This window comes from Mauremys mutica, chromosome 6, assembly GCF_020497125.1.
Source record: "Mauremys mutica isolate MM-2020 ecotype Southern chromosome 6, ASM2049712v1, whole genome shotgun sequence".
In the NCBI taxonomy this organism is placed as follows: Eukaryota; Metazoa; Chordata; order Testudines; family Geoemydidae; genus Mauremys; species Mauremys mutica.
This window is the reverse complement of record NC_059077.1, coordinates 3,886,545-3,909,657: the sequence shown is the minus strand read 5'-3', so window position 1 is coordinate 3,909,657 and position 23,113 is coordinate 3,886,545. Positions and strand designations below refer to the sequence as shown.

The 23,113-nt window shown below is 49.9% G+C and overlaps 1 protein-coding gene across 5 annotated transcripts in view; it reads right to left on the bottom strand.

The window, feature by feature from the left end:
• CNTFR (ciliary neurotrophic factor receptor) overlaps window positions 1-23,113 on the bottom strand; it is a 430,747-nt gene that overhangs the window by 46,885 nt on the left and 360,749 nt on the right. For 4 of the 5 annotated variants that reach the window (XM_045020582.1, XM_045020584.1, XM_045020583.1 and 1 more), the window contains 3 exons: window positions 21,599-21,716; window positions 20,456-20,622; window positions 1,409-1,608 (listed from right to left, as the gene is read on the bottom strand). In XM_045020582.1, coding sequence (XP_044876517.1) covers window positions 1,409-1,608; window positions 20,456-20,622; window positions 21,599-21,716 — 485 coding nt within the window. The remainder of the gene's footprint in view (window positions 1-1,408; window positions 1,609-20,455; window positions 20,623-21,598; window positions 21,717-23,113) is intronic. The other variant, XM_045020585.1, reaches the window with a different exon arrangement.

The window sequence follows — 23,113 nt, the reverse complement described above, 5'->3', positions numbered from 1 at the left end:
CAATACAGTAATAGATGAAAAGCATCTGATTGCTCCTGTAATTCCTGCAATGAGCCAAAAGGGCAGAGCTGGTCAGAAAAGCCTTTTCTCCAATTGTTTTGTTTAAACTTCCCCTGGAGTCTTCTGATTTTCGACCAAGTGAAACCAAATTTTGCATTTCAAACGTAATTTTTTTTTGTTTATGAAAATGTTCAAAAACGTAAAAAAAATATTTTTATTTGTAGGTTTTATTTGTTAGACACCCCTCCCCTCTTTCCCCCTCTGCTTTCCAGTGGAAAAATGGGCAGGGTAAAGAGAAAGAAAAGGGGACAAAAATCCCGCCCCCCCAACCCCAGAAACCAAGAATTTATTGGTTTAAAAAAAAAAAACACAAAAATTTCCACTGGGAACAAAACCACACATTTTCGCCTGGTCAAAAAATAAGAAAACATCTAAGGACCCAAAACACTGACACAGCAATTTTCTTTGCCTTCAGAAGATGTTTTTTCATCCAAAAAACCCATCTGACAAAGAAAGACGGCCCAGCTCTACAAACATATCTGAGATCCATGTCTACCATCAAGCTGTTGGTCCTGCTCCATTTGCCGGTGAGCTAATAATCTCCCCATCACACAGCCCACCACCAAACATCGCCCTAACTGGGATTATAATCAGCCAGTCTCAGAAGAGAAGACAAAGGTTGAATGGATATGCTCAAATAAATTCGTTAGTCTCTAAGGTGCCACAAGTCCTCCTGTTCGGATATGGACTAACACGGCTGCTACTTTGAAACCACTCAAATGCCATTACCTGTGCTATCCCTGTTCTTCTAGTGAACAGTGGACTTCTGTCCTAAGAACCTCACTGACAACATTCTTTTTTTAAAAAAAAAAGAAACAAGAAATAAAAGTAAAACTACGATAACGTCAAAGCAAAGGCTGTGTCCCTGACAGTGCAGCGTGTTGTGGCACAAGATATTTTTTATCTCCGGTTTGGAATCTAACATGGCAGAGCGCATTTAAATGCGATGACATTTACACTTCAAATGTCTCTTACATCTCGGCGGGCAAGTTTTATGTAGAACATATGTATGGAAAATAGATACTGGCCCCGTATTAGAGTGCAGAGTGGGGGAGTGGTTTGAAGGAGGAATGGGACTTAAAAGGCCTTGGTTGCGTTGGCTTGTCATAAAGGACAGAATCAAATGTGCGTTTTGTGCAAGCTGGTTACCAGGCGGTAACATCGCCTTCGCAGCAATAAAGCCCCTTCTCGTTCCCGAACATCTCCTGTCCAAAGTCCTTCCCAAGCCATAGGCCCATTCAGAGGCATTTACTGCCTCCCTCAACTCCACTGACTTCACAGCCGGTAAGAAAGGGCTGCAGGCTTGGGCCTCTACAACACAACAACCCCACAGCCTTCCCCCCATTACCTGGCCCTCAGTGAAGGCGATTGAGAGGTCACTCACATGTTGCCACTGGTCAAGGATGAGGGGGCGATACCGCAAGAAGAATTTGAGCGGGAAGGACTCGGGGTCAGGCCAAGAGGAAGGGTTCTGCCACCTCACTTCGAGCCTCCGGGGATTGTTGGATACTGGCTTGGCCACCACGTTCTCTGGAGGGTCCGGTTTTACTGGAATAATACAGAAAGGTCTTTTTACACTTTATACTCTTAGTCCATTCTCATGCTATTTCACAATACAGGGTTGGGTTAGCTCTACTCCAGGTACAAACACACCGCAGGTAGCTTCCTCCCATGGGTACATTTTGCCACTCACAAAATATCAGCTAGCTGTGCAACATGGCCATGTAGCTTCTAGATTCTGCCTTATACTTTGTGGATATGTTGCAATATGTTTTATGAAGCATACAGTAAATATGTGGAATAGCAGATGCTTATTCCGGTACAGATTAGAAGCAACAGGTACTACAGCGAGGAGGGCCAGACAGACAGATAGATGTACCTGGGTGATAGGTAGATAGACAGACAGACAGACATTGTACTTGAGGACTCGGTGAGATGAGGTGACTGGTAATGAGTTATAGACACTTGTATGGTACACTTCTAAGCCATCGGTGTTCAAGCCTGACCCCAAATCATTACTTTCAAGGGGATGACCCAGGAGGTCCCTTCCAGTCTGACATCTATGTTCCTATGAAATCAAAAGGCCAAAGCTGGTGCTCGTTACTCAACCAAGCTGACTTCAATGGGAGTTTGGCCTGAGTAAGAATTGAGTAAAGGCCTCAGAATTTGGTGCATTGACTTCGATGAAGATTTAGGCTCCAGAAGGACTGAGAACATCAGGATTCAACCCAGACCAGTTAATGACTCTTCATGCTCCCCCAGAACACAAGTCCAATGTTTTACCTTCTTCCCCCAACTTTCAGCCTCTTCCCCTTTGACTCTAGCTTGGGGTACTGGGATATTTGCTCACCTACTTCAGAGGCTTTTTGAGTAAGGAGTAATTAGCTGAGGTTTGTAAAGTGCTTTTAAAGCTGCAGATGTATTAGGGTATCGATAGCAAATCAGTCATTATTATACTTCTAGACGGGCCATTTTCTTCTTGGGGACGGGGTGGTGTCCCGCCAAGCATTGTTGAACTGAACTCCCAACTTCTAAAACTTTTCATTTGCTTTAGCAAGTCTATGAAAGGCCAAGGTCAGGGCGAGAGCATTAGTGTGTTAAGAACATAACATAAGAACGTAAGAATGGCCCTGCTGGGTCAGACCAAAGGTCCATCTAGCTCAGTACCTGTCTGCTGACAGTGGCCAATGCCAGGTACCCCAGAGGGAATGAACAGAACAGGGATCCATCCCCTGTCACCCATCCCCAGCTTCTGGCAAACAGAGGCTAGGGACACCATTCCTGCTCATCCTGGCTAACAGCCACTGATGGACGCACCCTCTATTAATTTATCTAGTTCTTTTTTGAACCCTGTTACGGTCTTGGCCTTCACAGCATCCTCTGGCAAGGAGTTCCACAGGTTGACTGTGCATTGTATGAAGAAATACTTCCTTTTGTTTGTTTTTAACCTGCTCCCTATGTTCTGTGCTAATTAACAGCGTGTTAATTATTGAACAGGTGAGAAGCCCAGAGTTTGCAGTGCGCCTGACCTAGCTGTGTGTTATGTCTCCCCATTCAGGCTAATACTCTCCTGGGGAGTTGGTTAGACAGATATGCCCCAGAACCTGGCAGCCGGACACAGCCAGATTGCAAAACAAACCCTGACTGAGCAGCTGTGTGCTCCTGTCTGCGCATCAGTGTGGGCCTTTCCAAACCAAACAGGTGAGCAAATCCCTGCGGTCCTGCTCTCAACTCAAGAGTAGTGATGCTAGAACAATTCAATGGGCTACATGATCTCTTTCCCTCACCGCAGCATCGCAAACAGGCACCAGCCCTGCACAGCTGCATGGAGATGGAGCAGGGTGGGAGGCAGTTCCATAACGCACTTTCACAACGGGAGAGCAATTCTATCGTCTCAGGGTGAGTGGCGACTGGCCCAGAGCCCACTGATGCCAGTACAAAGATGGCCTCTGACTCCACCGGGCTTTGCCTCAGTCGCAGGGAGCAAGCCTGTGCAAGAAGTATCATCACACCCATTTTGGAGACGGCTTCCTGGCCTGTGGTACGCAAGAGGTCAGGCCAATAATGGCCATCTGGCCTTCAGTATCTGCAGATGACAAGACTTCCACCACGACTCTGAATACACCCCCTGGACAATCATCTCCACGGCAACTGACTGGCCAGGTCACGATCAGTGACTAGGATTTGCAAGTTGGGCCTCAGCAGTGGAGGGACACCTGGCGGAGAGGACGCTGTTCAACCGGAGCCTCCTCAGCCTCTCTGCCCAGCCCCTCTCTCTGAGGGCTGGTCTCTCTGCGGGCATCTGATGAACAACGGGCGTCATGCAGCTACGCCCTCTGAGCCCCACGGTCCCAGCGGAGCTGCTGAGGGGATGGGCTCCCTCCAACCCCATGCAGAATTGGGGTTCTGGCTTGGGAGGGGATCTCCCTTTCTGCTCCATCTATGCTGCACTCACGAACCCGCTAGCCGACAGTCCAGTGCCTCCCTAGCCTGCAATTGGAGAGGGAGCCCCTCGCCCACGTAACGCCAGGGAGCGGGAAGTTTAGCATGAGGGAGGATGGGGCTTTTGGGGTCGTTCTTGGCCATGCAGCACTCCGCCAGAGGGGCAGAGGACCCACGAGAATCCTCGAGGCTTTTGAATAAAACTCAAGTGGAGTGTAACGTGTCTGTCTCCCGGTCTCGTCTCCAGCAGCCTCTGGAGGAGTCCACCGCCATAGCCCTGGCTGCTGCCGGACGGTTTGGGCAGGATGAGCCTAGGTTTGTAACTAGAGTGCCCTGGCTTCCTCTTCACGGATGCCTCCAACGGTTACTCCTCCGCTTCCTACCACGGGACTTTGGCCAATGGCGATTCCTGTGGACGATGGTACAATCACACACAAAGGTGGGTGGCCAAAGGACTCACAAGGCCAATAGATCATGCTCTTTAGCTGATTTGATCCAGGCAGCGCTGTTATACGCAGTCTTACAAGTTATTTTTCTGAGAATGCGAGTGCTGTTCAGTCTCTGAAGACATGCTGCTGCTTGTTAGTTTTGTGATGGGGTTGCTTTTGGGTGGGAGCTGTAGCCAGCAGCAAGGGAGTTTGGTCTCTGCTCTCCAACTAGAATCAGTTCTTGCGGGGGAGAGCTACTCCAGGGCACTGAGCACTGGGCTGAGATTCCTGGAAGAAGGGGTTGCCTATAGGCCGTTTGTGACCACCTCTGTTCCAGGACTGGTGAATATAGTGTAAATAAATGAAGTTACACTAAGAAATTACCCAGACTCCTCATCAAACCGTCCCGCAAGGCCCAGAAATCTGCTACTGCTCGCCAGAGGGACAGCAACAGCAACAGATACCTGGCCAGTTAATGACCAACTTCTGTACTGTGATTGTTGTGGTTAGCTGCTGGGCCCTGGCAATGTGCTTGGCGCTGTCCTGGACGCGACACAGAGACAGCCCCTTCCCCGAGGTGCTTGCGACACAGCTGCGAAGGCAGGATGCACTGGGGAAACCCGGGGAAGGAAGAACTGGGGGGCTGGTTATTCTTTGCATGGCGAGTTCCCGTCCAGCAGGCCCAGTGGAGGAGTGAGTGCGAAGGAGTGCCTCGAGCGCTGGACGCTGGTGCCTGAGCGAGCAGGGACGGGGAGGGCATTCGATGCAGAGAGGATGGTGGGGGATCCTGAACCTGCGTCCTTGAGCCATAACCTCCCTCTCCCGTCGTTTCACCCTCTTGTCTGCCGCTGTGTCAGTTCACTGGCTGCCTCTTAAACTTCCGGTTCCAGCTTTCCACGCCCCACATCGCTCAGGCCCAGCCTCCATCTCAGGCCTCGTCTCCTTCGATGGCGCTCCCTCCGCATTGCCAGCTTCGACACCCGTTCAGCGTCCCCACCCCCTCTCTCCCGGATGGAGCGCCCTGCCTCAACCCGCCACCTCCCTCGCCTCGCCTGGAACCTCGCTGCTGCCGTCCTGCCTACGAGTCAGTCAGGGAGAGGAAAAGATGAGGTCAGGAGGCAGATGTGCACATGCCTGGGAGAATGACTGACCGATCCCAGCAGGGGCACCTCCTGCACTCCCCGGATCTCCCTGTTCAGCACGCCACTTGTTGCATTGTGTCAGGTTTGGGGTGTGTGTGTGTGTGGGGGGGTTATACAGTGTGCTTGGCCTGTCTGGCCAACAGCTGGAGAGACGCGAACCTACGGGCCTGACGATGCTGCCAGGTGCTGAGCATCCTCGACTCCCACATGACTTTCCTTATAAGGTTTTATCCCTGGGGGGGTGGGGGTGGTTTGTAGCCAGGTGACGTGTGCAAATGAATGAGCTTTTTGGGGTCACTTTCGAGGCACAATCACCCCATTTGGTAGCAGGCCAGCCGGGGGGAGGGTGGACAATTATTATCAGGCCAGATTTTCCTCTGGTGGCTTTGTCTTTTATCAACAAGCAGCAGGGGGAGGATTTGTCGGGTCTGTGCAGTCCTGAGCTACTCCAGATGGCTGTGTAATTCCTGCTCTTGCTTTGAATCCCGGGGCTTGGGGTGGACATCGGCTTCCATTAAAAGGGCCTTTGAGTCCAAACACATACGGAAAAGTATAAATCCAGCGCTGGCTCTGTGGATTTTGTGGATTTGGTTTGCAAAACAAAAAATCTGTGTAGCTGAACGAATGCAGATGATTCCAAAATCCAGCTTAACGTCAAGTCTGCGAGGAGCCTTGGGGATAAAAGGTGCTGGGCTGGGTGAATGTGAGATATTGCGACAGAGGAAACTTTCAAACCCTCCAACTTAAATCCATTCACTTTGCAGGTGTTTCTCCTTTGCTGTGTTCGCTAAGGGCCCAAACACGCAGGGCCGAACTCTCTGCCGGTGTCACACTCCAAGCCAAATCCTGCTGTCATTTGTAAAGCCAGAGTAACTTCATCAAATAGACGGGGAAGTACTCGGATACTGGGGTGAAGATCGGGGCACATGTGCTGCAGACGGGCTGACAGCCGGATACGTGACCCCTTGGGTTTACGCCAGTATAACTGAGGGCAGACTATGGCCCCATGACGTCAGTGAAGCTGCACCAGGGATGGAAAGAGAGTCCCAGCATAAGAACAAATACCAAAATAATATCAGTGGGTGGAACAAATCCATCCGTTTTGTCAGAGATTTGGTTACGAGCTATTCGCATGGGGAACAGCTCTTTCAACTAAACTTTTTTCCCGTTCAAAATGGAGGCTGGCGGGAGGACAGCTGAGATTTCTGGGAGAGAATCTTCTGGCTGTGAGCAGCAGCAGACTCAGTCCTTGAGAGGGTCTGCACGTTCCTGGTCAGCAGAGAGTCTGCAAATGGCTCGCCAGCGTGTTTAGAAAACAGTGCTCCCAACCCTGAGGTCCTTGTTCAGTTTTCCCCGAATCAGTGGCAGTTTTGCTCGAATAAGGATTGCTTAAAAATGGAGTCATGTTCTCAGGATTTGTGTGAAGCACAACGGCATCCTCAATCTGCAAAATGGCGTGAAAACTGGGCTGTGAAAAACTCCGCCACGTTCTCATCACAGATTTTCAGGTCAGAAAGGACCATCGTGATCATCCTGTATTGCACAGGTCACAGAACCTCACCCAGTGGTTTCTGCTTCGAGCCTAGCAGCTTGTAGCCAAACTGAAGAATAGCCTCACCTCAGATCCTCAGCTCACTGAGACTTCCCGGCTCTGGTTATCCAGGTGCCTTTGTGTCACCTCACTAAGCCAAGAACCTACGTTCATTCTGATTGTGCAGTGAGGAGCCAGCTAGTTTCAAAGAATGTTTGCATCCTGGTCTCAGTGAAACATGGTTCAGTGAGAAGAAATTATTCAGCTAGTGGGAGTTTTACCTTTGTTTTCAGTGGGACCAGGGCTAGGGCAATGCCGGATCCTATGAACTGCAGCTAGCATAACTACCTTTGTTTGTTTTGTCCATCTTAGGGTGGATGCTCTTCGGCAAGGGCGGCTCCAGGCCCTAGCACGCCAAGCACATGCTTGGGGCGGCACGCCGCTGGGGGCGCTCTGCCGGTCGCTGGGAGGGTCCACCGGAGCCGCGGGACCGGAGACCGGCAGAGCCCTCCCCGCAGCGTGCCGCCGTGCTTGGGGCGGCGAAATGGCTAGAGCCGCCCCTGCTCTTTGGAGCAGGAAAAATGGCTTAATTTAGTGCTGAAAAGTGCTGTGTACATTTGAAGCTATGTATAAATCGGTGTCACTGTTATAGCTTCTCTGGAATATACCAGCTGGTTTGTCTGATGGACTGTTCAGGAAGAAATCCTTCATCTCCAATCAAGTAATAACTTCCCAGCGAGATTCCAATGTGCAAGGCAGCCAGTCTTGAACACCTTGTTTCCATCTGCACCACCACGGAGGAGGAACCTATTAACTAGCACTGGGGAATCTACAGAAGTTTGGAACATCCTGGAAGACAGCAGTAAAGGGCAAGAGGGGGCCACCTTTGAAAGTCTAACCGATGCCAGCTTCAGATCCAGTGTAAAGTCTATAGCATCACTGCTTCCTGTCATGCTATAGACATTCTCCAGCTTTGTAACTGGGTTAGAGCTGCTCTTGGGATTTCAGTGAGGAGATTTGCTATCTAGTGAGGGGGCCCAGACAGACAGGACAGGGGTTCAGTTCTGGGCACCCCATTCCCCAAAAGATATTGACAAGCTGAAGGGAGTTTAGCAAAGAGCAACAGAAATGACTGGGAGACCTGCAGCAATTGATGTATGAAGAACAAAAGGCATTAAATTGGTGGTTCTCAAACTTTTTTACTGGCGAACCCTTTCACATCACAAGCCTCTGAGTGCGACCCTCCTAATAAATTAAAAACATTTTTTTATATATTTAACACCATTATAAATGCTGGAGGCAAAGCGGGATTTAGGGTGGAGGCTGACAGCTCGCGATTCCCCCCCCATGTAATTATCTCATGACCCCCCGAGGGGTCCCAACCCTCAGTTTGAGAACCCCTGCATTAAATCAACCAACTGATCTGCTAAGAGGAATCCACCTCGGCTCATGACCGATTTGCAAGCAGTAAAAAGCATGGTAAGCAATGCAGAGTGATGGTGAAATGAAGGACCTGGCTACACAAGAAAGTTATACTGGTATAAGGTAAAGTATAAATTTAAACTGAGATAGTTCTACTGGTATAACCCTATGAGGACACTCTTATTCTAGTATAAGATAATGTCGCTTGGGAAGTGGTTTAAGACAGAAAAAAGCCACTTTTATACTGGAATAAGCGTGTCCCCAAAGGAAGTGATACTGGTATAACTATAGCAGTTAATTACGCTGGGAGAACAAGTGGGAATCCCTACCACTTAGATCTTTTATAATTAGATTATACAAAACAATAAAAATTGTATTATAGGGGACAAGCCTGCATTGTTCTCCATAGGGATGGGCTGGATTGAACCCTATGGGTCATACGAACCGCATGGTAACCATTTAGGCTGTAGAAAAGATTGACCTTTCTAACTGACCAGGGGCATTCTTGCTAGCACTCAAACCAGCAGATATCAAACAGGGGTTCCGTGATTTTTGCAAAGACTTTGTCATGTTGATAGAGGTACACCGAGTCTCTCATTTGATGTCTTTGCTTTCGCTCCTTCGAAAAATGTCAGTCATCCAGCCAGAGCGCAGAACAATACCACCTGGCTCAGGTAACCCACTTCATGCCAGGAATAAGAAATGAGTAGAGCAGAGAAGAGTGGAAGTGGTAAATGAATCACTTAGCTCACAAACAGTGCATAGGCTGTGAGGAGTTCATATAAAATGTGCAGCACCTCGTTTAAAATGCTGACCCAATTCATTACAAAAAGAATCAAAATCCCTTCATGGATAATTCACTGGCAGAAAAAAGGGGAAAATTCACCAAATAAATAATCCTCGGCAAAAAAAGATCTAATTACCAATTGTTGCTGGCCCGGCAGTTCTAAGAGCAGCAAGGGCCGCATTGGACCGGCCAAGTAAATTTCCTTCCCATGTTTTCATTTCCAAGATTGCCATGCTGTGTGAACTCCCTGCCCCAGTCAGACAAACTTGACCTCAGCTTGTCGGATCTCAGAAATGAAGCAGTCCGGCCCCATCAGTTGCGGAAAGGAGGAATTCTCTGAGTAAAAACAAGGTGCTGCAGGAGCACACTATGCTGTCCGAGCCGCCACCTTTCACCTGAGCTGTAAAACCGATCACTTAAGATCATTAAGTATCCCAGGGCATTTTTCATTAAACTCCATGGCTTGCCAAATTCCAGTCTAGGTCTTTTAATTCTGCCTACCTCAGTAGTTTAAATGGAACTGACCTGCTGGGTAGGTTGTTACAGACCTATCTGTGTAGCATGTGAGCACCTCACAGGCATTAATACTCGGTCCTCATAAAGCCCCTTGGAAGTAAGGAAGTATCATTAACCCCACTCTACGGCTGGGAAACAGGGAGATTAAGTGCTTTGCCTAAGACCCCAGAGGGGGCTTGTGGCAGAGTCAGGAACTGAACCTGTATCTTTCGAATCCAGTCCAGTGCCTTGACTCCAAGGCCATTTTGCTTCTCTCTGTCCTCACACTCTACATTGCTGTTCAGCGTGGCCGGGCTGCCATCCGAGAGGTGGCTGCGTTTTGTGGGGGGCGGTGAAGTCTCCCTGGCGTATAACCTGCATGCCGTTCTGCAGAATGCTCTGGTTTCCTTTTGGGTCAAAGGGGTCAGGGACCGCCTGCCCTTTCGAGTGCCGGGATTGCATTTGAGCATGTTATCACATCCGAACGAGCCGAAAATGTCTTTCCCTCCCTGAGGTTGGTGGCCTGCACTCCGCGCTTGGAGTCGCGTTTGCCTTGAATTGCTTTTGATGTGCGGAATAATTAGCACCAGCAGGATGTTACATTTTTAATGCCGTGTATTTTCTTTTGATAACTTGCCCAAGGCTCCTATCAGGAAAAACGCGGCGGAGGTGAGGTGCCGTTGGGTTTTTTTCCTCCTCCCCTCTTTTGCATGAAGAATGCAAATACCATCTGTCAGGCTGCTTTAAAGCTGTTAAAACACAAGTCAGGATTCAGAGAGGAGCTGTTCCCTCCCCCTCCCCCACATACAGCAAACGGGAATGACAGTGCGAGAGTCTCTTCTCTGTCAGAGTGATATTTGTACTGGTGAAAGGCTCTGGCAGTCCCCAGTATATGCAAAGGACAGTGTGTCCTATGGGCAGAGGCCAAGCAACCTTCCTCCAGGCTCACTCCTCACCCCAACCGTGGCCTGCAGGGATCACTTCTCCACGGCCCAGGCGGTGCTTGGCTTCTAGTGAGAAGGCCACTCAGGGGCCCAAACAGTGCCTATCAGGATGGGGGTGGTGGTCATGTGACACTGCACCCCATATTCTTCACCGTGATATTATGATGATATGATTATGGCATAATTCGGATGTATTTTATGGAAGATAGGTCATGCGAGATATCATTGGAAAAGTTATGATTTACTGAATAGGATTATCCTATTTGTATGCATGTTTCATTTTTGTGTCTGAAGCTAGGGATATTGTCTATGTATCTGTATTACAAATGTGTTTACACCTGGGGAACACCCACTAGGCAAAAGACTGTCAGTCTAGATGGCAGGCTGGGAAGGGCCCATTCCAATTAATGAACCATTAGGGAGAACAATAAGCCTTAGAAGAAGCTTATTTCTGACCTGGGGGCCTTCCTGAGGATGCTACAAACAGCCTTATGGCAGCTGAGACACTAAAGGGACCAGAGACCAGGTCACTGGTGCTGGTCTCCATCTTGGAATATCAGTGTTCTTCTAGTGACTGGCACGGGAACCAAGCTTTGAGACAAAGGGTTCTCCACCATATGCTCTTCACTGACTTCCCACCCAAAGAGAGACTCTTGGAAACACCGAAGGAACGGAGACTGAACTGGGGGAAGTGCTGGACCCAGGCTAAAGGGATTTTTAGCCCGTGAAAGGAACACCTGGGGATTTTAGCTGTAAGCAAGTGCAGCTGGCCCCTTAAGAATCTGCAGCCTGCTTGAATCATCATTTAAGGTAAAAATTTGCTACTCATCTACAATCTCTTTAGTATATTAAACTTAGTTTGTGTGTTTTGTTTGTTTGCTAGTGTGACGGAGCGATTCTGGCGGGACCCAACTGAGAGTGCCACATCAGGACCAATTGCTCAAACAGGGCAGTCACAGCCCTAGGCTGGGGTTTTTCCACCTCTAAGGCCAACCAAACCAGCCAGACAAAAAGGACTTTGGTCTCACCCCACTGGCTAACCACAAGTCACACAAGCAATTTCCTTAGACACTCCAGTCTCCCAGCATCACCACCAGTGCACTCGTCCTGGGGATGAATGGTTATGAAAACCAACACCCCAATAAAAGAAAACGGTTCCCTCGATCCCAAAGGACCAAGCCCCAGACCCAGGTCAATATACACATCAGATCTTACCCACAAATCACGCTGTTGCCAATCCTTTAGAATCTAAAATCTAAAGGTTTATTTACAAAGGGAAAAAGGTGGAAATGAGAGGTAGAATTGGTTAAATGGAATCAATTACATACAGTAATGGCAAAGTTCTTAGTTCAGGCTTGCAGCAGTGCTGGAGTAAACTGCGGGTTCAAATTGAGTCCCTGGAATGCATCCCCCACTGGGATGGGTCGTTCAGCCCCTTGTGTAAAGCTTCAGTTTGTAGCAAAGTCCTTCCAGAGGTCAGAAGCAGGATTGAAGACCAGATGGAGATGAAGCATCAGCCTTATATAGACTTTTCCAGGTGTAAGAATCTCTTTGTCTTCACTGTGGAAATTTACAGCAAAATGGAGCCTGGAGTCACATGGGCCAGTCCCTGCATACTTTGCTGAGTCACAAGGCGTGTCTGCCTTCTCTCCATGGGTCCATTGTGTAGCTGACGGTCCTTAATGGGCCATCAAACAGGCTAGGCAGAGCTAACACCAGCTTGTCTGGGAGGCTTCCCCCAGAAGCACAGCACAAACTTGAAATACAGACAGCATAGAGCCAACATTCATAACTTCAACTAAAAATGATACAGACATATAGACAGCATAATTATAATCAGCAACCCAGAACCTGGTCTTAGACACCTTATATGACCCCCTTTACTTAGGATTTGGTGCCACTACAGGACCTTGGTTGCAACCCATGTTCTATATGGTCCCCATTTATATCAATAACGTCACAGCTAGGTAACCTGCTTTGATCTGTTTGCTATCCCTTATGATCACTTAAAATCTATCTTTTGTAGTTAATAAACTTGTTTTTGCTTCATCACAAACCAGTGCGTGGGAGTCATAACTCGGGGCAGAAAGCTGTTGCCTATCCTTCTCCACTTTGCGGGAGGGGGCGAATTTCATGAGCTGACGCTGTGCAGATCTCTGTGCAGCGCAAGACGCTCTAATTTTGGGTTTATACTCCAGAGGGGGGGGGTGCACTTGAGCAGCTGGGTAGCTCCTTAGCTGAACCTCCCCATGCAGAGCTGATCACAGCGTCTACATGTCCTGCAGCTGGGTGCGTCCCTACCTGTATGTGTGCTGGAGCCTGGGAGAGGGCTTGGCAGGCTGGTCACAGCAGTACAGCATAAAGGGAGCCCAGGCTCAGTGGTACCCCAGTTCCAGGTGGCACCCCGAGGGGGACCCGTCACAGGTCAGATATGCATTGAGAGCTGGGCTTGCTTCACAGCTGGGCCACCAAACCGCCAGACGAGGGTAGCAGCTTGTGGATGCTGGTGCCCCACTGGCAAATGGCCCCCACATGCTGCCTCTCTAAGGCCAGGCTAGAGTCACCGGTAAATACCACGGTTTGTTATGCTCGGCTGGCATGTGAGGAGTCGATAGAGGGTGACACGTCCCAGCATTTTTGCTGGCAAATGCTGCCTTTCCCTTTGGGAAATGGAGCAAAACTGCATGTTTCTAGCCCCCGTCTCCCAGGCAGAGTAGGTCCCAGGTCCCCTCCCTGCTCCTGTTGAACCTGGCCATCTAGACGTGGAGGTAAATGCAGGGGTTTGGAACAATTTGTATAGTGGGGGTGCTGAGAGCCATTGAACCAAACTGTGAACCCTGTATATAATGGAAACCATTTCAAGCCGGGGGGTGCAGCAGCACCCCCAGTTCCAGTACCTATGGATCATAAATGACTGATTGTTCTGCCCAGACGTGATGCTTTTGGTCTGTTTTACCATGGGGGGAGCAGGGAGGAGGCGTTTCCTCGCACGACGCTCGGCCTGACAGGATGCCTGAGGGCCTGGAACACAGTCATAGGCTATGTCTAGGAGCTTGGGGTGTGACTACCAGCTTGCACACAGACACACTCGTGCTCGCTCTCAGGGAGCGAGTGCACTAAGAACAGTAGTGTAGCCACGGGAGCACGGGCAGCGGCACAGGCTAGCCATACCGAGTTCCCACCCACAGGGTTCAGGCGGGTTTGCGCTTGGCACGGCCAGCCTGTGCCGTTGCTTGCTTGCTTCACGGTGTTTCCCAGTAAACAACCAGCGGTTCCTGACTCCTGCATGGAAGCCATGAGAGTCAAGGCCCTGCCCGGCCCGCACAGGAGGGAAGCTCTCGTCCCTTTCCTTGGCACTTCAGGGTGCGTCTACACTGCAACTGACAGTCTGCGGCTGGCCCATGCCATTTGACTAGGACCCTGCCAGACGGGAAGGTCCCAGAGCTCGGGCTGCAGCCTGACCCTGAATGCCTAACACTGCATTTAAACAGCCTCTTAGCCCGAGCCCTGCGAGCCTGAGGCCGCCGGCCTGGGCCAGTCGTGGGTGCCTACTGCAGTGTAGACACGCCCTTCGTGTCGCCTGGATGCACAGGGGGAGTCACCCAGGCGGCCCTATCAGAGTCCAAGCCCTTTCTGATGAGTAACCTCTGGCTGGCCTCCCCGTGCCCAACCCGGAATGTACTGCTCTTCACCCCTCCAGGGAGAGGATCCTTTTGAACTGGGCCACGTGCCTATGGCAGCTGAGGCATGGGCTGGCTCCTTCTCGTCCCGCTAGAAGGTCTCGCCAGCGTGTCTCTGCCGGCTCACGCTGCCTACAGGGACTTCGGAGCTGCCAGGATGGATCAGACCGGGGGCCCATCTAGCCTGGAATCCTGTCTCTGACCGTGGCCAGCCCTAGCTGCTTCAGACAGCCGATGATGGGACAATCTGCCCACGGGGGAAGTTTTCTCCTAAGCCGCAGTAGCTAATGGTCAGTTTATGCCCTGAGGGTTTATAGCTCCCTCGGTCACTGTACCTAGTCCCTCTGTGTGTGTCTCTGCTCCACCTGCTCCCCCAGCCCATTCTCACTGCTCCCACCCACTACACCAGTCCACCTGCTCCCATGCTCCTTTGGGGCCAAGAGCGAGGCGTTTGGCTTGTGCAGCGTGGCAAGGGGTGCATGAGCCGCACTGGCTCCTCTCCCCACTCCTGACTGCCCCGAGCTTCTCTCCCAGCCTCAGCGAATACTGATACCTTTGCAGAAAGCACAACTCAGAAAACCATTTCCAGGCAAGAGAGGGGAGGACAGCAGCCTGGATTCCTTACTTATGAGAGGCGGAGGCCGGAGGGTTGGTACACATCTTGCAGCCATCATTTAAAATGGCAACATAGAGTGACTCCTTGCAGCTGGATGCTAACGAGCGGTGCTGTGTGACCGGCAAGCGAGGCAGCAGTAAAGGAAATCAAAAGAATGTGCCAGTCATTTTCCACTCAATTAGAACTCATCTTCTGAGCTGCTGGGGAGGGGGTTTCCCGCTGGAGACTGGAGCGGGGAGAGGAGGAAACGCACCAAAGAAGGTTAGTTCTTCCCAGGGCTCTGGTTGTTTAGATGGGCCCCATCGCTGGTGGTCTGACAAGGAAACAAGTGGCAGACTAGCTCCACGCTCAACTGAGATTGAATTCAATTCCATTCAGAGGGAGTCAGGGAGAGTCTACTAAGCTCCTGCATGTGTGGCTGGGCTTCTGCGGGGAGGAAGAGCCTTTAATCTGAGGCTGCATCTGAATTTACTGCGGGCTGTGTCTACACTAGGAGTTTCAGGAGCCATAGTTCCCAACGGGTGCAATTATCAGTGGAGGCTCTAGTATAGACAGAGCTCAGGCGTGTTTACCTCCACCACTCAGACGAGGGTTAGATGGCAATGGCCTATCTAAACTAGGATAAAAAGGTGGATTTTTTTAGGAACATAGGACTGGAAGGGACTTGCTGGGTCATTGAGTCCAGTCCCCTGATACCACAGGGAATCCCACCATACCATCCTGTTCATAAATTTATCAAACTCCATCTTCAAACTAATCAGGTTGTTTCCCCAAACTACGCCTAGTGCAAGTCTTCGCTCCTCATTCCTCTGATGGGTAGATACCTCCTTCTAATTTTAATCAAGTTAGTTCAGTCAGGGTAGTTTAACTCTGTTGAAACCCCCACTTAATAAGAATGGCCATAGTGGGTCAGACCAATGGTCCATCTAGCCCAGTAGCCTGTCTTCTGACAGTGTCAGGTGCTTCAGAGGGAATGAACAGAACAGGGAATCATTGTGATCCACCCCCTGCTGTTCACTCCCAGCTTCTGGCAAACAGCCTAAGGACACCCAGAGCACGGTGTCACATCCTTGACCATCTTGGCTAATAGCCATTGATGGACCTGCCCTCCAGGAACTTATCTAGTTCTTTTTTGCTACCAGCGTGGATACATTTCAATGCCTTTCGCTCAATTTCAGCAGGTTATAAAATGTGGGTTTTAGCTACAATAGTTTAGCATGTGCTAAAATTCAATGGTTTTCTCTTGACTGGAGTTTTAGAAGACGTTAATTAGATGATTAATATCATAGATTTAAATCTCAGCCTAGATAAAACCATTCTGGTAAAAGCCTCGGTGCCCTCCTGAGCCTTGTCTACACTACAGCTCCCACAAGTGGAACTGCACCTGTGGGGCATCCTGGGCCTCATCAATCCTGGTGATGAAAAGGCCAGTCAAGGAAGAGTTGAGTCCTGCAGTGACATGTCCTAACCTGCATCACATTGTTGACTCATATTCAATTTGTGATCCATTATAACCCCCAGATCCTTTTCAGCAGTACGGCCCCCTATCCAGTTATTGCCTGTTGTGCATCTGAGCTTTCCTTCCTAAGTGTAGTACTGTGCACTTGTCTTTACTGAATTTCATCTTGCTGAAATTAGACCAATTTGTCAAAGTCTTTTGAATTCTAATCCTATCCCCCAACATGATCGCAACCCCTCCCAGCTAATTTTTAAAGCTTACTCTCCCCACCATGATCTAAGTCATTCATGAAAATATTGACTACCACCAGATGCAAGACTGACTCCTGTGGGAACAGATACGTCCTCAGAGTTTGATAGCAAATGGTCGATAACTACTCTTTGAGTACGTTTTTCCAACCAGTTGTGCACCCACCTTACAGTAATTTAATCAAGGCTACATTCCCCCTCTTCTCCCCCCTCTTAGTTTTGGAGACTGTCATGTGGGACTATGTCAAAAACCTGACTAAAATCAAGATATATCATGTCTACTGCTCCCCCCTGCCTCCATGCACTAGGCCAGTAACCCTGTTGAAGAAGGAAATTAGGTTTGTTTGATATGATTTGTTTTTGACAAGTCTATGCTGGCTAACCTTATTATCTTCTAGGTGCTTACATACTGATTGTTTAATAATTTGTGCCAGTATCTTTCCAGGTATCAAAGTTATGCTGACTGGTCTATAATTCTCTGAGTCCTCTTTGTTCCCCTTTTTAAAGATAGGTACTATGTTTGCCCTTCTCCAGTCCTCTGGGACCTCACTCATCCTCCATGAATCCTCAAAGATAAGTGCTAATGGTTCCAAGATTGCTTCAGTTAGTTCCTTAAGTACCCTAAGATGAATTTGATCAGGCCCTGCTGACTTGGCTACATCTAACATATCTAACTATTCTTTAACCCGTTCTTTCCTGTTTTGGCTTGCATTCCTTCCCCCTTGTTGTTGCTGTTAATTGTGTTTAGTATCTGGTCCCCGTTAGTGACCTTTTTAGTGAAGATTGATGTAAAATAGGCATTAAACACCTCAGCCTTCTTGATGTCATCAGTTATTAGCTCTCCTTCCCTGCTAAGTAGAGGACCTTCACTTCCCTTCATCTTTCTCTTGCTCATAATGTATTTAAAGAACCTCTTCTTCTTGCCTTTTATGTCCCTTACTAGGCGTAACTCATTTTGTACCTTAGCCTTTCTGATTTTGATTTGCTAAATATTTATTTAAAGTCAAGCAAGCTCTTTGAGACCTCAAAAGAGGCCCAATTTGGGTGGTGTAGGAAGGTTCGAGTAGATTCTCTGCTGATGACTTCCTCCCATAATTTCTCTGCCGTCTCCCCAGCTGCCTACTTAACCACTTACTCCTCACTGGGGTGTCTATCCCCTTACTCTCTGCAGGTGTAAACGCATCATTTCTGTAGATGTTCAGGCTAGAAGGGATCAGTATGATCATCTAGTGTGACTTGCTGCATAACACAGGACACAGAAATTCACCCAGTGATTCCTGCATTGAGTCCAACAACCTGTAGTGGAACTACAGGTCGCCTTAGTTTAAGGAGTGTGTCCTTTAGAAAGACCGCTAGTTGTGATTTAACGACGCCAAGTGATGGACAATACACCACAGCCAACTGCTGTTATTAGGATTTGTTATTTGTATTACCGTAGTCACGGACCAGGACTACATTGTGTTAGGTGCTGTACAAACACAGGACCCACGGGGTTCATAGTTACCTCACTGTTAAGATTTGGTGCTTTATTTCCGGTTTGAATTTTTCTGAATTTAGGACCATAGAGGGGCCAAATCCATCTTGGGCTGAGTGAAAGCAACTCAGCTAAAATCCATGGAGCTGCACCTGCTTACACCAACTATGGATGTTGCCCATCTTTCTCTCACCCAGAACTGACATATGCATTGCCTGGAACTGCAGGGACATCATCTCCTTGCTCCTATGGCCCAATAATTGATGGTGTATTCGTGTAACCAACACTTTCTTTTACTTGTTTCTGGGCTTTGCTCTTCTCTCCCAACTCAAATGGAAGAAAACGTGAATCTTGATGGAAACTGAAGGCCAGCTGGTTAATTCTTGCGTTTACATTTTTGGTCTGGTTTTGGCCAGAACCAGAAACACGAGAATATCTGTGATAGTTTCATCTTAATTGCTCCATCCAGCAGGTTATGACAAAGTCTGAGATGCTCCTAGACTCAGACAAAGTTTTCTAGGCCTAACCAAACAGAATCAAAGCCAAATGGAAAGTTTGATACCACTGATGATGTCATTCGTCTGTGGGTTGTACTGGGCTTTGGGTTCCCTTGAGATGAGGGACGCTGGAGATATGCAAGGTTTTGGGTTCTTATCACGGTCCCCAACACTGTGGCAGCCATGTGATTACCACCATTATTACACATAGAATAGCAACAAGCGTTCCAGCGAGGGGTTGGGCCAGGTGCCACCATGTGGGTCAACCGGCTCCTGAAGCCCGGCTGCCTGGTCAGTAAGGCTCCATTGTACATTACAGCTGGGCAGGTGGCTGGCTGAGATTGCTGCCGAATGAGCACCTATGAACTGTGGACACAGAACTTAGCACCACAGAGTGCTGGTCTCGGATTAGAGCTCCTACAGGCTAGACTGATACACATAAATAATAATGCTACCATAGCTCATCCTCCTTCTCCTGTCTGCTTCTGTCGCCCAGCTCTTGCCTTAGATGAAGACTGTGCATTTACTGGGCAGGAATGGGCTTTTATTGTATGTCTGGAAAGCACCCAGTACGATGGGGCCCTGGCTAGACCGAGGCCTCCAGGTGCTAACGCAGTGCACATGCTCAGTAACAACAGCCCGTCCCACTTGTCTGCTGTGTTTCTGGTGGCTCTTCTCTCTCCTAAGAGATGTCTGCATCTCTCAACCCAGCTGATACCAAACCACACGGAACCTGAGACAAGGGAACTATTTATCTATTGCTTTAGGGACCACAACTCGGCCTACAGCTGTTCCTGAATTACTCACTGTGACCATCTATTGCTCGTGGCATGTGATAGGGCAGCCGAGTCACCCAGGGCACTATTATTGGGCTCTCTGGCTGGCTGAGTGAAAACAGGGGTGGAGTAAGTCTGGTGCAAACAGCGAACCCCTCTTTTCATGCACCCATTACCTGCAGGAACTTCTTTTTCCCTGCCCAGAATGGGAGGCGGACAGTGGAACCACTTCAAAGGAGGCCTGCTTCCCGCCCCAAGCCATGTCTGAGTGGAAAGGAGCATGCATTCTGGGGACTGCTCTGACAGCTCAGTTATCTCCTCTGATCCTAGCAGCCCGAGATGGCAAACAGGCAACACACCAGGCCGTAAGCTGGGACTCAGACGGCTCGGGGGCTGCCTGTTCAAATCTTGCTTCGCTCTGTGGTGACCACATGGCATTGTCATCGGACAGCTGTTTGATGGCCTAACTAGTGGTCACAGCTAGGGCTACCAACCCACCAGGATTGTCCTGGAGTTTCCAGAAATTAAAAGATTAATCTTTAATTAAAGATTGTGTCAGGGGATGAAACCCCCCAGGAATACGTCCAACCAAAACTGGCAGAACCTAGTCACAGCCCGTGTCCTAAGCAAAACACTCAGTGAAGCAACACATAGTTGGCATGGACTCTCTTTCCAACAGCAGAGGAGCCAATGGGCTATATGGACCATGGAGACCATATTCCCTTCTCCTGACTCGAGGAAGTCCCTGCACAACATGGGTAGGACACATCCATGCTCTGCCCTGGATAATCCCGTTCTGTGGATAACAAAGGCTCTGTTCCAAGGCTGTCAACCTGGCACCTCTCTCCCCCGCACTACCACCCAGGAACTAAGGAAGGCAGCCTCGCGCCACACTCAGAACCAGTCAAACCGCCCGCCCGGCTCCGAGAGCCCAGCGCCGGCTGGGGAAGTTACCTATGGCGAACTCGTCAAAGGTGATTGTGGTGGCGTTTCTGCCCAGGGCATTCGTGACTGTCAAGGTCACCTTGTACTTCACCGTGGAGAACAGCTGGAGATATCTGATGTGACACCTGTTTTTGGGGAAAGCGTCTTTCTCACAGATCAACTCTCTTGGGCCATGCCTGTCAAAACCAGAAAAGAAGAGAAATCAGGCGTTACCCCGAGGATCAGCACTCAGTGGGACAGGCTCACTGGGGCCCAGGCTGGTGCCATGCTGGTATCCCTGTGCTCCAGCCTGGCCTTAATTATCATGCCTCTTCTCAGCTCAGACCTGCCCTCAGCCTTAGGGAGACTCCTCGCTCCTCCATCTTCCCCTGGGCCCCCCTCTTTGGCTCAGGCCTCAGCTACACCGTCACAGGGGTTTCCTGCTGTGTGGTGAAACCCGGGGATGGTTGGGTCTGGTGGCCCAGTTTGGGTCTATCTTTAAGCAGACCTCACCACTCTCCACCTTCTCACAAACCCAGCCATGAAGCCTGCTGTTTTCTGGCTTCACTTTCAGGGTGAAACTCCTCCAGCTCCCGGGCTGACCTGCTCCCCCTTTCTCAGTGTGCCATGGGACCGTGACCCAGCGTTTGAGCCGGGCCTTGCCCCAGCCTCCCGTGCTGTGGATGGGGGCGACTGCACCCATTTAGAAATGGCTCTGCAGGCGCAGCCAAGGGGGCGTCTCTCAGCTTCTGCCTGGATTCTGCCATCACCCCTGGTACAACACTGCAATCCTACCTCCCGGGGCTACAAGGTGCCGCGCCAGCTCCAGTGCCCAAGAGGTTATCTCCTTCCAAAGGGGACGCCCCGGGCTCACGCGCTCTCCGCGACTTTAAACCATCGGGAAGGGGGATTTTATGCTGACGGACAGCCCTGGAGCCAGAAACCCATTGATTCATCCACAGAACAAGGACAGTGGGCAGCTGTAGTGCAAACTTCCCTATGCTCCCTACTCCAACCAGATGCGGAGAGGAGCCAGCAGCTCCCGTTCACACGCAGTCAAGGAGCAGCTCCAGATTTATTCCAGATTTGGCCGTAAATCTGGAGACAAAATTGCCCCATGCCAAGAGGCAACTCTCCCCTCCTCTCCCCTCCCCCCGGGACCCAGGCACTTACATGATGGTGATATTGAAGGCATTGGGGATGTATGTAGGACTGGGTAGGTGCCAACTGCAGTAGAATCCCTTGGGGTAGTTGTTGGATCGGCACATCAGCACTGGCTCCTTGGGTGAGGCTGCCGGGAAGCAGAGACCCAGATTACTAATGGGGACGTCCTCGTCGCTCCGGTCTGTGTGACGGAGGAAGTGCGGAGAGGCGGGGACACGCTGAATGCAGGAGGATCTCACTGCCGTTATCATGCAATGGAAACTGACCCAGGAAGACCTCATGGGCAGAGGCAACAAATCCAACCCCCGCCATCCGGCTTCCAACTCTAAAGCCCTCCATGTGGCTCCCCATATTGCTTGGGAGGGCCGGATTCTACGGAGCATCAGAACCTGGCCAGCAGGTCACCCACAGGTGGCATCCCTAGAGCCGGTTCCCTAATTGATGTGTCCTTTCTGGCCCTAAAAAATCGATATCTACGCATGTCGCTGATATCTAAGCACCTGCCTATGCAGCTGTCTGTGTCACTTGTGTTTGAGACCATGTCGTGCCTACAGGCTAGCCTGAGGACTGCCCTCTCCGGACAGCGTGCCCTGGCCTCACCCAGAGGACCCGGTGGGAGCATGGGGTTTCGTCTGCCTCACAACACTGGGAGATTTGCAAACCAGAGAGCCTGAAGGCGACAATGAAAGTACCGGAAGCATCAGAGAGCGTGTCCTATCTAAAGAGAGGGAGGAACTGGGGACACGCAGCTTAGGAGAGAGAGGAAAAGCTGATGGCCTGTAGCGAACAAGAGGGGCAGGGATTGTGCAGGCTAGTTACATGGGCCAAGACGGGGGAAATGCAAGGTACCCGCCAGGATCAGTCTGCATCAACACTTTGGTCAATGGAATTGTTTCACCAAGGACGGCAGAAAACCAAGGACACGTGAGAGAGGAACGCGCGTATGCGTTGGGCCAGGAGAACCCCCTCACCTGCTCTAAAACCTGTGGCTTGGCCATGGCTTCTTCAGAGGATCAGAGATGTTTCAGATGGAAGGGTCTGACCATAGTTCACCCAACCCTAGCACAATGGGGGCCGGGCCCAGGACTACAATAATACAAAAAATAAAAGCAGTGTCGCTGTAGCCGCGTCGGCCCCAGTATATTAGAGAGACAGGGTTGGGCAGGTAATATCTTGTATTGCAGAAGTTGGTCCAACGAAAGATATTACTTCACCCACCTTGGCTCTCAAAGAATAAAAAGTCAGCCTACGTGAGCATAATGGTCCTTTCTGGCCCTAACAAATCGATATCTACGCATGTCGGTGATATCTAAGCACCTGCCTATGCAAGTCGAGACAGCTCAGGTGTTTGCATGGTATGCCAGCATGGATGGACACTTCACTCTGTAACTTGCTCCCACGGCAATAAAAATAGACAGAGATAGATTTTCTAGTGCTCTGTCTAGTTGACCTTTAAAAGATCCAAGCCCTGGGGCTCCCACCTCTTCCCTGGGGAACAACTCCAGAATATATTACAGCTCACTG